Source organism: Typopeltis vanoorti, chromosome 14, assembly GCF_054136105.1.
Source record: "Typopeltis vanoorti isolate ZY-2024b chromosome 14, IOZ_Tvanoo_1.0, whole genome shotgun sequence".
Classification (NCBI taxonomy): domain Eukaryota; kingdom Metazoa; phylum Arthropoda; class Arachnida; order Uropygi; family Thelyphonidae; genus Typopeltis; species Typopeltis vanoorti.
In genome coordinates, this window is record NC_143562.1 from 1,807,333 (window position 1) to 1,822,814 (window position 15,482).

A 15,482-nucleotide genomic window follows, 5' to 3' on the forward strand; every position below is an offset into this window, starting at 1 on the left:
TCCTTCGAGTTTTTCAAGGTTCCACCTTTTGTTGTTTTTACCTTTGTTTATTTTCTTATATCGTATTCTTAATTCCATAACAAGCAAATTATGGTCTGAGTCAATATCAGCTCCAGGATATGTTGATATCCTTTTTACACTGTTTCTGTACCTGTTTTGTATTAACAAAATAGGTACAGAAACAGTGTAAAATAATTTCCATGTATTTTGGAAAACAGTTTTTCCAAAATACATGGAAATTATTTTATGTTATTTAGTTATTTTGTTATGTTAAATTATTTTGTTATTTAGTTATGGTTAATATACAAATTTCATTTCTGTATTTTCATAAGCAAAACAAATCAATGGTAAATACAGCTAAGCCTCCTGGAATGGATGTAGGAATAAAAGATATTTTTTACTACTTTGTGATGAGATGTGCAAGAAGGTTGCAGTATTTCATGCATTAAAGGCAATTTGCTAATAGTACTTTTCGTGCAGTCAAGTACAAAATAGCATCCAGCTAAATTTACAGTTATGGAAATACAGCTATAGTTATAATAAAGAGAGGCTAGTTGAAAAATAATTTTTATTTTTTTGGAGAAATCACATTTAGAATATATTATACTTATTTCAAAAGAGAAATTTCATATGCAGTGAAGGAGATTTTATGACTGAAATACATTGATAATTTGGACTTTTTGCATTTTTATGTAGCTCCTAATATTAGATAATTAACAAGAAAAAGTAGAGCTTTTTGTAAGGGACCATCCCTGTATTCCAACTTCTAGTTAAGTTTAAGCAATTAAACATGTTTCTTAAGGAGGATAAATGACATACCTGGATATGTATTTTTTGAAAGTTGAAAAGAATTAGTGTTTGGGACTTCATTAAGTCCTGTACAAAATATTATATCATTCCTGCCTTCAAAAAATACATATCTAGGTATGCAAAATTAATACTCTTAATTTTAGCCTAATGTTGAAATATAGGGAATACATTGCCAAAAGCTTTGCAGTTTCTTGTTGAAAGTAGATTTTAATCTCCCAGCCATCAAGACTGTGGCCTTTACTACACATATAAACATGATTCAGATGAACAGAATTTAATTCAATCACTATGTGAAATGACAAGATTATGGTTTTACATGACCACGTTGCAATAAGTTCAGAGTCATTAAAAATATTATAAGTTAAGACTAATAGCAGCAGTACAATTATTCAGGGGGGGGATGAAAAGAATTCAATCATATTGAATCAAGAAATATATAGCCATTACACACAAGAAATATCAGATTTGGCAGTCTGGGTAGAGGGTAAATGTAAATATCAGACCCCCCCCCCCAGACTGCTCACAAATTTAGGCAGACTTAAGCTTCATTAAAAATTAATGAAATTACTTATCTCAAATGTGCACTCAACAAATAAAGTATTACCATAAGTACCTCTTGCTCAAATGCAGTTTGACAACTCAGTAATCAGTGCATCACCAGTACATGTTCTAGAATACAAAGCTGCTAGACCACATTTACTGCAATTATGAATACTCATGAATCTGAATTGCATTTTTTTCACACAGGATGATGTTCAATATCTTTACAACAGGGACATATATGACTATTATACCATTAGCTAAAATGCTTTCATGACTACAGAAGAATGTTATGTGCTATGGAATGATCATTCTTCTATAACTCAGTAGCAATTCTTTTGCTAAGCATCTCTAAACCACCAGGTAAAAGCTGTTCACACTAAAACTGAAAGGTTAATGTAGTTCAAGTTGATTTTTAGATGTAAATGCATTTCCTTCTTGATATTCTAGGGTCAGGGTGCAATCTGTATGAAAATATTACCAGTCTTCTGATGGGATATAATGTTTAGCACCATTTGAATAATACCATATCACACAGATGTATTATACAAATATTTTCATTTTTTTAAAATTTTTTCATGATAACTTGCTAAACAATGAAGCTTTCAACTTTAAGAAAAATCGCCGTTTATGAAATTTATTCAGAAGATAATATATATTAGTATTAATGACAGTAATGATACCTATCAAAATATTTAAAAATATGGTATGTGTGTGTGTGTGTATATATATATATATATTATAGCAATATTTATAATAAACATCTCTATATGCCATGACAATAAGGAGGTATTAAACATAATTGGTTGAAAATATGAAAATTTTACAATAGACAAAATAAAAAAATAAAATATATATATCAAAACATTATCACAATAATGACTATAAATATCTTATGATTGCTGCATCGAAAAGGATGTGCAAGGTACTACGGCAAAAAACAATTAATGGCCTTAAATTAAAAAAAAAAACTACTACACAATTTCACAAAGTTATCCAAATTACTTGCTCGCACACACTCTCTCTCTCTGTACAGATACACCATTCATTTACTGTCACAATAAGTAGCAATGGTATTTCATATCACAAGAAGATGCAGTCAAGCCACAAATACCCAACTGGACTAGAATTTCCTGTGCTTCTGCTTCTTAGTGTAGTTTTATGAAGTGTACGGATCAATGTTATGTAGCCACAACTGACAGCCTAGATGTACGACGAAGCAGCAAATTTATCACTATATCATTCACTCCTGGTAAGGTGAATAAAGTTTCCAACAGAGAATCAATACCTTCACTAGGAATATGAAAAAAGGAAATGAATTATTATAAGTTTAATTATATTGACTTGTACTTATAAAGCCACAGAATATTTAAAAATAATCTATGATAATCCCAGTTACTTTGTATAAATTCTATAAAAACTCAAAATAATGTTTCGTATATAAAAAAAAAACACTATTTTTTTGGATTTAATACAACATATATATTTCTTACGCATGGTTTATTAAGCAACTATATCAAACACCATTATAACAAAATATTCTAACTAGAACTCTTTAGGTGCGACTACCATTCTGAATAAAATTCACCATAGCAACTATCCACTATAACAAAATATTCCTGTAGTCCCTTTCAGTGAGAGTCAACATAGTAATAAAAATATTTATGAAAATACTATTCTATTCTGTTAAAGATCCGGTCCTGTAGTTGAGCCTCTGAAGGGTTTATCCAAATGCTTAAAAATTAAAAATAGATTTATAATAACTGAAATTATTATGTAAATAAATACAATAATTTCAGCTATTATATAAACAAGTTTTGGGCTAACAGTACGTTGCTAGTTGGCTTTTCAGACCTCTATGGATGGTGAACATATTATCCCTTAAATCTATGACTGTGGCACCACATGGCAAACCCACAACCAGACCAACAATTTAATTAAAGGCCTTGTCAACTGGCCTAAAGACACCAAAACATCTCACATCTAGATATTCTCTGATTATAAGAATTTGTGGGTTCCTCAGATATACATAGGCAAGATGTACCACTGCAACCCCTAGCAGATGTAAGATATTCACCCACCTCTGTGCTCTCTGAGCATCTAGCACAGCTGATAATTCCACTTGTAGGCAAGACAGACTCATTCATAAGAAACACATCACACTTCATTCACAAGATAAAACATTTAGTGATAGAACCACTTGACAAGTAGTTCTATCACTAAATTTTATCACTGGATATCATTATCATCATCCTAGGACTCATCCAGGAGATCCCTTTAACACATTCAAATTCTCTGCAGACAACATTTTCTCAGACAATGTATTCTAATCTTTAACAACTCTCCAGCTTCTCATTCCTTTGCTCACATCCTCCTTACATCAGCTTCCAGAGATGATTTCTTGTTCTCCCACCATTTTATGAAAAACCTCTTCGACATTAATCCTATAACAACCCCTTACTTGTACGCCTCTATAATATCTCTTCCTCCTATCCACTACACTCTGCAAACTGCATCATCTCAGCTTTCTTCATATTCATCATTCCAGAAACAGAAACTATTTCAGTCAATCACCTCTGGATCCTCTCCAAAATCTCTTCATTCTTTTGAAAACCAGGTGACCAAATCTGTGCACTGTAATCCATATGTGGCCTAACCAGTTTTATACAATGGAACCAGAATCTTCTTGCTTCTACACATCAGTGTGCTCTGCATCACTGCCAGAATTAGTTGTGTTGATCTCTAAATTTTAGATCCTTATTCACCATCACCCCAAGATCTCTTATTTTCTCCACCTCCAACAATTTATCCCCACCAAGCATGAATTCTACAACCTATCTTTGTTTTCAAATTTAAAACCTTATATTACTATATAAATTAAGTGCATAAATTAAATCCCAGCATTATTTCAAAGCTGAATGCAGAAACGATGAAAGTTTTGTACAAAATTTGACCAGAGAGCTTATGGGGAATACACTCGCTGGCATTTACCAGTTGCCCTAGCGTTTATAGAAAATATTATTGCTTGCCCAAGTGTTCATATATTCCACTATTGCATAAAGAGAATATGGGATTGGAATATGAACTCTTGACTTGGATCAGAGGATGGATGACAGACAGATATCAAAAAGTGATATGTATACAGTGGGTGTGAACCTGCAAGATTTTAGGTGACCAGTGGTGTACCTCAGGGTTCAGTCCTTGGGCCATTATTGTTCAATCTATACATTAATGACACCAGGAAGGATCTAACATCAGATGTGCAATTGTTTGCCAATGATGCAAAGATAGGCAGGGCAATCAGAGATACTACTGATATTCAGCAATTACAAAATGATGTGAATAGACTGGAAATTTGGGCAAACGAAACTGGCTGTCAATTTAATGTTAGTAAGAGTAAAGTTATGCACTTTGGTGTGATTAGAGTTCCAGCAGCATATTATATTAGCAGGGTAATGCTACAAGAAACTGAAGAGGCAGGGGATCTTGGCATATTGGTGGATATGAATTTCAAGTTTAAAGGTCACATAGCAAAAGTTGCAAATACAACTGAGAGGATAATTGCGATGTTAAAGCGAACCTTGACATGCACACATATTTGGTGTGTAAAGAAGCTGTGGAAAGGGTGCAAAGAAAAGTTACAAAGATTATATGTGGATTATAGGATTTAGATTATACGGACAGATTGCGAGTATAAGGTCTATAACCTTTTGAATGGGTGTTATAGGATATCAACTGATGAAATTTTTCGTTATATGGAAGGCGGGAAGAGAACACGGGAAAAACACATGGAAGTGAAATTTATTTGCAGTCAAGAAAGGAATAAGAGGTAGGTTTTTCTTCCAGAGAGCAGTGAATGAGTGGAATAATTTGCCCTTAGAAGTAGTGAGTGCATCTAGTGTGAATGAATTTAAGGGAAGGTATGATAGCTGGTTTGGGTGATTTATAGTGTTATATCTATGGTAGTTGTTTTTATTACTTCTTCCGTGTATTTATCTCGTTACTTTTGCTTTTTCTCGTTCTGTGTATTTTACAACTTATGCTATCCATCAACAAATTCTGGATCCTGATTCTCACCAGCCTCTTTTAACCACAACACCTGACACACAGATTCGCCTATAATTTGATACTTGAATTCTGTCATCTCCTTTATGAAGTGGTACAATCTTGCCTTCCTTCCACTCCTTTGGAACTTGATTCAATGTAAGACTCATATTAAACAAATATGTCAAGGCAGATGTCAACTCCATGGCACATCATTCCGTCAAAATACACAGTGATATATCATTAAGTCCCAGAGTCATTTTAATATCAAGTTTGCATAGTTTTTCCATATACCTCTTTCTCACTCATAATCAGTCTCTCCTCATCCACAGCTCAAACTCTCCATGATGTCACATTCACAAGAATGAAAGACCTTTAAGAATGGCTCATTAAATATCTCAACTATATACTCTAAAGCAGTTCTTCTCATGCTGTTTGCTCCATCAATGCCATCCTGTCATAATCATTATTTTTTTTTTGCTGCCCACATATCAAAAAAACTCTCTAGGATTTTTTTTTTTTGGCTTTATTAGCAAACTGCTGATCATAGTGAACTTTTGCTACCTTACCGAGTCACCCTCCTTGCCTGTTTCTTTGTATTCCTCATGGAATCGATTATTACCAGTTCTCTTATGTTGCTTCCATAATGCCTTTTTTCTCTGTATTGCATGCTTAATTTCTAAATTTATCCATTTCACACCTATCATCAACCTGTTCACCAATATACTCCAAAGAGACATCATAGGACTACTTCAAGAATTATTTCCTCCACTGAACACTGTGATGTTCAGTGGAGGAAATTATAGGAAGTTATATGAACAATACATCAACAGCATTTTCTTTCAATTTCAAGACAACTTCTATGAACAAAAAGAAGACTTAGCTATGGGCTTGCCACTTCTCTGCTTTTGGCAAACTTGTTTTCATAAACAGGTTTGCCAAAAGGTCCTAGAGATGCGCAGATTATGACCTAAAGTTTGGCTAAGATAAATCAATGATGTATTCATCATATGGCCCAACTCACCAGACCAATAACAAGACCACTAGTCTTTATAGATAAAAGATGACGAAAGGATGTGACCTGAGATCACATCCTCTCATCTTTTTTTTTTTATGTCTCAGATCAACAGGTCTAGCTAACAGAATTTCCAAGGCTTTTCCATCATCACCACTTTCTCAAAATGAGAATGCCAAGACTTGCAAGTTTGCAGTGGTATAACAAGTTTGGATAAGATCAAAAACTTACTGATCCAGGGCACAATAAAGTTGATTCAGGTATCTGGGAAGATTAGCAAATCAAGGCTGCCATGGTTTAAATGTTAAATAATATTATATTATAATAAATTATATTATACAGGGTGATTCTAAATTATTGTTGGGGGTTTCCATGGCCTGTAATTTTCAAATCGGAAACAACAAAATGAAACTGCTTGCAGAATATGAAAATATAACTCAAAAGTTTTATTTGAATCATATTAGATAATATGATTCAAATAAATGATGAGATAATATGATGTCATACTTCAAAATGGCAGCTGTTCAAGAGAAAACAATGTGCATACTTTGGTTTTTCAAAACAAAGTTTGTTATCACAATGAAATATCGTTACAGAACTCAGTATGGAAAACATTCACCTTCAGATAATGCTACCTGATGTTGGTTAAAGCAATTTCAAGAGAGTGGTAGTATTCAGCACCAAAAAGGAACAGAAAGACCCAGCACTTCGCAGGAAGATGTTGATCGAATCCAGAACGCATTTTATTGTAGGCATACCTACAAACTGCAGATTGTGCAGGCTTTACAGCCAGATGATAAACCCCACTGATTCTAATTTGCCCAAGACAATTTGTCAAAAGTTGAAGCAGATGAAAATTACCTTCGGAGATGGATATTTTATTTAGTGATGAAGCAACATTTTGCATATCAGGGAGGGTAAATAATCAAAATGGCAGATATAGGGATCAGAAAACTCTCGTGCATTCGAGTATTCGAAAGAGATAGTCCAAAGGTGAAAGGTCTGTGTGCTTTGTCATGTTCGGAAGTTTTGGGGCCTTTTTTCTTTGCAAAAAAAAAAAAAGACTGGACATGCTACAGCTGTATCTATTACCCCAGTTGGAAGATCACTGGTGTTTCAACAAGATGGAGCATCACCAATTGTCCTCTTATTGTCAGAGAATTTCTTGACATGCATTTTTCTGGGTGCTGGGTTGGGCATGGTGGATCGACTACATGGCCTCTGCACTCTCCTGATGTGAAGGACATTGTTTACCAGCTCCTGTGACCTCCCTCAATGAACAGAAGACCAGAATGGTTGCTGTGATAGAAACAGTTACATTGCAAATGATGGAGAACACTTGGAAGGAAATTGATTATCGCTTGGACATCTTAAGTGCTTCAAAAGGCATGCATGTTGAAATTATTTAGCATTCTGCAGTATTAATTTTACTGGTAATAAAATTGTTTTGAGTTACACTTCCATATTCTGTAATCAGTTCCATTTTGTTGTTTCCAGTTTGAAAATTATAGGCCAAATTATATAATTATTAAATTATATTATAATAAAATCAAACTTTTATAAAAGCTTTTCAAATGAATGCAAGTTAGCTAGTCTCATACAGAAATGGAAAGGTTTTTTCACTTAGAAATTTTGATTTTTAATTTTATAAAAAAAAAAAATTAACTGATGAGGAGGATGCTAAGAGTATGAAGCAAGTGTCAGAGGATAATTATGTGGCACATTATATGAGAATTCAATAATTAGTGGTGTGGTGAATAAAAAAATACATGCTTTCCAGGTCAATTTTTAAAAGAAATAATCATCATCAAATTCCTGATATATACCCTCAACGGGTGTACAGGATATGATAGTATTACATGAAAAATTACATCATTACTAACTTCCTATCTACAATTTTCCTCCAAATCACTCTGTTACCTGTCAAGACTCCAACATCATCAGCTCTTATATTTCTATCTTCAAAGGCACTTTTTACTGTATAAATCCACCTATATCTTTGTCGTCCTCTGGGTATTTTTCCTGCCAACCTGGCAGAGTATATGCTTGTTTTGTTAATATTTTCTCGTCCCTCTGTTCAGGCCTTCTGAACTATGCAGTGCAGCTATAAGACTTTCATTATTATTAGGTAACACCACCAGAGAGTCCAAAGACTCATCAAGGGATGGCATCTACTCTACAACTCCCTTCTCCACCAATGGAAACTACCTTCATCATGTACACCAGTGGCATCTACTACCGACCACCACCACTAGTATTTTCACAGACAATCACATTATACGTCCATACTTGTGCATTTCTGATTGAATATCATCTACACCTGCTACTTTTCCACATTTCAGGCTTTTGATGGCTTTTTCTACTTCAAGTATGGATATGTATTCCTGATTGCATGCCGGTTGAATGTTTTTTATTACTGTGCTATCAATGATTGTTTCGATTACTAATTTTTCAAAATAATTACTCCATACACGAAGGATATCTTTTTCACCAGTTTTCATGTCGCCTTTATCATCTCTAATTCCTTTAACAGCAAGCAGTCTTTCTTCCGTTTCTGAGCTCTTTTCAACAACCTCCAGAATATCTTGCCACCTTCTTGATATTAATCTTCTATGTTCTCCAAAGTCCTCCCAAGACTTTTGTGTAGCTAGTTTTACACAGTATTTAGCTTTCTTACATTTGTCTCTGTATTCTCTAAGAGCACAAGTTTACTTATTTGCCAGGAACTTTTGATATGCTTTCTTCTTTTCCTTCACTGCCTCTTCCTGTGTCCACCATGGAATTCTGATTTTTCTATCCTTGCAGACAACCTCACTACATGCCTCTCTGGCAGAATCAGTCAATGTTTTTTTCAGAATTTGCCACTGAACCTCCAAAGGTTTTGTTCCTGTTCTCAAATTCTTTCATTTTTTCTTGAATAATATTTGTGTATTTTAGTTCAAAGTTCACATCTGAGAGCTGCTCAACTTTTATTCACTTTAAAACTTTCTAATATGTTCTTCTTTTCAATATGAAATTCAATTTTATCCTGATCAAAACTAAATGGTGATCACTTCCAATTTCAAATCCTCTATACATTCTAGTGTCCTGCATCAGGAAGAAACCATCACTATTAACAATATCATAGTCAATGCGACTTTTCTTATTCCTTGCTTCTTCTCTCCATGTGAATGAATTTGTGCACATTTTTATGATGGAACATGGTGTTAGTAATACCATGTCTTGAGCAGAAATCTAACAGATATTTGCCATTATTATTAGCTTTGCTCTTTTCTCCAAATTTTCCCGAAATATTTTTGTATGTCTGACAATCATTTCCTACTCTGCTATTGAGATCCCCAACAAGAATAACTTTTCATTTTTTATTGTGTTGTCAGTTGCTTCCACTAAAGTCTCAAAAATTTCCTCGACTTCTACCTTAGTAGAATCTTCTGGGACTGTAGGCATAAATAATTCTCATTGCATAGTTCCCCATTTGGATATTTGCACACACCATTCTATTTGATATTGCTTGCTATTCAAGAAGATGCCTCGTATTTTGTGTTCAATACTATAGCTACACCTTCTTTTCCCTGATTGTCATTGCCTGAATATAAGATTTTGTATTTATTGCTGAGAAAAATTTCACCAGATTTTGTCTTTTTTGTTTCAGTCACCCCTATTGGTTGACTGAAAGGCAAGCAGGGTACTTCGTAGACTCCTGGATGTGATAAAGGAGGGATGACGTCCTTCGGTGAACAGATGAGAGTTGCTAATTTGACACACGATCTGAATACAGTGCGTAGCTGATGTTTATTGAGAATTCTAGATACCTTTTCCGATATGCCTTTAATGTATGGGATGGTGACTGTTTTGTAGTTCTCCATGGTGGATAATGGGAGGGGTTTTTTAGCCTTTAGTATTTTGTTTATCTTATGGAGGATTACAGCCATTGGCCAAGAAGGTATAGAGTAAGTGAGCCAGTTCAGCAGCAAGAGCATTTTCATTGGAATAGATTGCTCTCGCTCTGTGGGTTAGTGTTTTTAAGATACCATACCATTGAGAAGGGTGATGGTGTGATTGTTTGTGTAAATATCTCTCTGTATGTGTGATTAGTGTATCCAGTAAGAGCAGACAGTTATTAGCTTCCAGTTCCATTGTAAAGTGAATTTTTGGATGTTGGCTATTTAAATGTGCTAAGAATGTAGCCAATGTGCAAAATAGCAAGTACATCGTCAACATAGTGTAGCCAAAGTGTTGGTTTGAGAGTGGCTGTATTGATAGCTAGTTTTTCCAGGTGTTCTATGTAGAAGTTGGCTAAGGGGGGCTAAAGGGTGGAACAGAAGCTGTCCCATCTAATTGATTGTATATTTTCCCTTTCTATGTGAAATATCCTGCATGTATTTCTCACCATTAAGTCAGAAATTTTAAGATATGAATTCTAAAATACTTATAGGTGGGCAGAATTTTTGACATAGGGGGAAAGAATTGTTTATTTCTTTTTCTAGACAGTTTGTATGTGGGACTATTTTTACTATCCACAATAGAAAATAATGGTGTAGTTGGTGAATTTTTGGTGCTCCATATATCCTGGGTGTTTTAACATGGAAGGGCTTCAGTTTCTTTAGACCAGGAAATAAACTGGCTAGACATTTAGCTAAGCTACTAGCCACTCTCACAAACAATTCCCCCCTTTGTCAAAAAGACTTAATGGTGTGCTTTCATATCACATCACTATTCAGAAATGTACCACTAAATGAAATCCATCATCATCATCAATTTCCTGACATGTACAGGATATGATAGTACTACATGAAAAATTTACATCATTACTAACTTCTTATCTACAATTTTCCTCCAATCAGTTTTTTTTACCGATGTAAAAAAAAATTTACATCATTACTAACTTCTTATCTACAATTTTCCTCCAAATCAGTCTGTTACTTGTCAAGACTCCAACATTATCAGATCTTATATTTCTATCTTCTAAGGCACTTTGTACCGTATCGATCCATCTATATCTCGGTCTTTTTCCTGCCAACCTGGCAGAGAACACTTGTTTTGCTAATCTTTACTCGCCCATTCTGTTTAAGTGACCATAGCACCTGAGGTTAGCTCTGCTAACACATTCCTGGATGCTGACAATGTCAAGTTATTTCCTAATATTGTTGTTTTTAATATGATATTGCCATTGATGCCATCTGTTCACACCTCTAATTTTTCTCAGGACTCTCATATCTGCGATCTCTAGTCTTTGGTCAAGTGTTTTACTTCTGACCCAGCTCTCAGATCCATAAGTTAAAACTGGTTTGAACGCTGTCTTCTATACAGCTAATTTAGTGTTCCAACTAATTTCTCTCTTATTCCATATGAATTTAATTGACTTCCTACCATACCAGCTTTGTTGATTGTGTTGTCTATTTCCATATTTAATTTACCATCTTCACTAAAAATCGTGCCTAAGTAGGTGAAATGTTTCACTTGTTCCACAGGCTCTCCGTTCACAATGCAGTTGACATTTTCAACGATTCTATCTATTTTCATTGTCTTTGTCTTTCAATTGCTGACCTTCATACCATATCTATTACAGCAGTTATTCAATTTAGTCAGGGAATCTTGCAAACTTGTAGTGGATTTATTTAGAAGTATAACATCATCCACATAAAGCAAAGAGCTGACATTAACATCTCCAATTCTATATCATGTTTAATACCACTTTCCATCATAATGTAATCCATATAGATAATGAATAACAGAGGAGATAATGTACATTCTTGTCTCACACCAGATTTAACATTAAACCATCTTCCTGTACTTCCTTCAATTCTAACTGCTGACTTACAACTCAAATAAAGACTAAGTATTGCTTGATATAATGCCCCATTGACACCATATAACTGCAGCGTATTGAATAGCTTCACTCTTGGCACTTTATCATATGCGTTTTACAGATCGACAAAACTTAAATACAGATCTTTGTTCTAGTAGTAAGACTTATACGTTGGTTAGACATAACTGGTAATTAATTTATGAATTAACAACGCATATGAAGTATTTAATTAAAGATAACTTTAATGAATCACTTCTATATTTCAGCAATGTCACATTGCCATCTTCAGGAACATAAAGATATGGTATGTGCACTAAGGAACTAACAAAGCAAATGAGGAAGAAAGTAAGAAACTAATTTTGTTCCTAAAGTCCTAATGGTGCCCTCTTGCGGGCTAATTTGGTAGTCTTGGCAGTTGGGCTGAAGTTCTCATAATGAAAGTCTCCCAAATTTGGGGCAGTTTCATGCACCCAAATTTGTTGAGGTTAGGAACGTTTTTTAGAGCTGCTGAAGATTCTTTGAATAATCTTTCATATTTAAACTTGCTGCGATGGATTATTTTTGTTTTCTTCCAACGAATTTTATGGTGGGTATCTAAGGCATGGTCTGCCAACCCAGAGCGGCTGTACTGGTGAAACCGGATGTAGTCTTGGTGTTCTGAAATCCTGATATTTGTTGTTCTGCCTGTTTGGCCAAAGTAGGACAATTTGCAGCTGCAAGGGACCTGGTATACACCAGGTAGGTCTAGGGGAAGTGGTTGGTCTTTGGTAGAGCGGATAAGGGATGCCAACTTTTTATATGGTCTGTAACAGGAAGTAAAGTCATATTTTTTGAGGATATTAGTTATTTTTTCAGAGGTGCCCTGGATGTAGGGGATAGTGATAGACTTGGTGTAGTCTTTATTGTGGAGGGGGGAAGGGGGTTGTGGTTTACAGGTTTTAGTATTTTTTGGATTTTTTTGGGGTTATAGCCATTGGCTAAGAAAGTGTTGAGGATGTGGTTTAGTTCCACAGTCAGTGCCTTGTCATCTGAGCAGATTAATTTTGCCCTGTTATATAGTGTTTTTATCACCCCATATTGTTGTGAGGGGGGGGGGTGGGATTGCTGGTGAATGTATCTGCCAGTGTGGGTGGGTTTTCTGTAAACAGAGAAAACCAAAGATCCATCAAGCTGGTGGGTGATTAAAGTGTCTAGGAAGGGGAGGGTGTTGTTTTCCTCTTTTTCTAAGGTGAACTGGATTCTGGGATGTTGGTTGTTTAAGTGTGTTAGGAAGGAGTGGAGTGTGTCTGAGCCATGTGGCCAAATAGCAAACACATCATCCACATAACGAAGCCAAATAGTGGGTTTTTGTGGGGCGGAGTTTAAGGCTTTCTCTTCAAATGTCACCATAAAGAAATTGGCCAAGGGTGGGGAAAGTGGTGAACCCATGGCTGTCCCCTCTATCTGTTTGTAGAACTTTCCTTGCCAAACGAAATAGCCTGAGTTCATTGTGAACTGAAATAGGGCTGAGATATCGGGAGGAAACTTGGCTTGGATGAGCTCAAGGGTTTTTTTTAGTGGGACATTAGTGAATAGGGAGGAGACGTCAAAACTGACCATTATGTCAGTGTGTTGGAGTGTGAGGTTTTCTATACTGGCTTTAAAGTGGGCTGAGTTTTTTATGTGTGATGGTGTGTTGCCAGTGTAGTGTGTGAGCGTTTTGGCTAATTTATGTGGGGGAATCAATGCCATCCACTATGGTACGCAATGGCATATTTTGTTTATGTATTTTTGGGAGTCCATATAATCGGGGGGGGGGGGGGTCTAGAGTTATAAGGTTTAAGTTTGTTGGTGACTTCCACAGGCCAAGAAGTGACCTTCTTAAGGAGTCTGTGGATAGTTCTAATCTGAGAGTTGGTCGGATTATATTCAATGGGGAGGTAAGTAGTACGGTCTCGAATTAAAGAATTTAGCTTACCTTTGTAGTCTTTTTGATTGAGTACCACAGTGGCGCTTCCCTTATCAGCTTTGGTGATTACTATTTTTTTGTTGTTTTTTAATTCTTGTAGGGCTGTATATTCGTTTTTGGATAAGTTGGATTTCGGAGGTTTGGCTTTAGTGAGAACACCGACTAGATCCAGTCTTACGTTGTTGGCGATATGGTTAATGTGACCTTACTTCCTGTTACAGACCATATAAAAAGTTGGCATCCCTTATCCGCTCTACCAAAGACCAACCACTTCCCCTAGACCTACCTGGTGTATACCAGGTCCCTTGCAGCTGCAAATTGTCCTACTTTGGCCAAACAGGCAGAACAACAAATATCAGGATTTCAGAACACCAAGACTACATCCGGTTTCACCAGTACAGCCGCTCTGGGTTGGCAGACCATGCCTTAGATACCCACCATAAAATTCGTTGGAAGAAAACAAAAATAATCCATCGCAGCAAGTTTAAATATGAAAGATTATTCAAAGAATCTTCAGCAGCTCTAAAAAACGTTCCTAACCTCAACAAATTTGGGTGCATGAAACTGCCCCAAATTTGGGAGACTTTCATTATGAGAACTTCAGCCCAACTGCCAAGACTACCAAATTAGCCCGCAAGAGGGCACCATTAGGACTTTAGGAACAAAATTAGTTTCTTACTTTCTTCCTCATTTGCTTTGTTAGTTCCTTAGTGCACATACCATATCTTTATGTTCCTGAAGATGGCAATGTGACATTGCCGAAATATAGAAGTGATTCATTAAAGTTATCTTTAATTAAATACTTCATATGCGTTGTTAATTCCGTAAATTAATTACCAGTCAGATCTTTGTTATATTCCCATGCTTTCTCAACTATTTGTCGTAAAGTGAGGATCTGATCCAGACAGCCTCTATTTGGCGTGAATCCAGCTTGTTCTTCACCAAGCTTTTCTTCCACAATTCTTCTCAACCGTTTCTCAAGTATACTAGCATAAATCTTACCGGGAACACTCAGTAGGGAAATACCTCTAATTCTCAAGTTCTGTTTTATTTTCCTTTTTACACATGGGTACTATGAGAGCTCTACTCCAATCATCGGGAATTCGTCCCTCTGTCCAGGCCTTTTGAACTATGCAACGCAGCCACTTTAAACTTTTATACCACCATACTTCAGCATTTCTGGTCGAATATCATCTACTCCTGCTGCCTTTCCACATTTCAAGCGTTTGATGGCTTTTTCTACTTCTTAGTATGGATATGTATTCCTGACTGCATGCCTGGTCAGTGTTTTTTATCACTGTGCTGTCATCACTGCT

At 35.6% G+C, this 15,482-nt stretch overlaps 1 protein-coding gene across 1 annotated transcript in view; it reads right to left on the reverse strand.

Moving 5' to 3' along the window:
- Nucleotides 1–552: 552 nt before the first annotated feature.
- Nucleotides 553–15,482, reverse strand: part of LOC150099121 (uncharacterized) — a 287,705-nt gene continuing 272,775 nt past the window's right edge. The window contains exon 14 of the mRNA XM_090403807.1: nucleotides 553–2,643. Within this exon, the coding sequence (XP_090259933.1) occupies nucleotides 2,532–2,643 (112 nt within the window). The 3' untranslated portion in view covers nucleotides 553–2,531. The remainder of the gene's footprint in view (nucleotides 2,644–15,482) is intronic.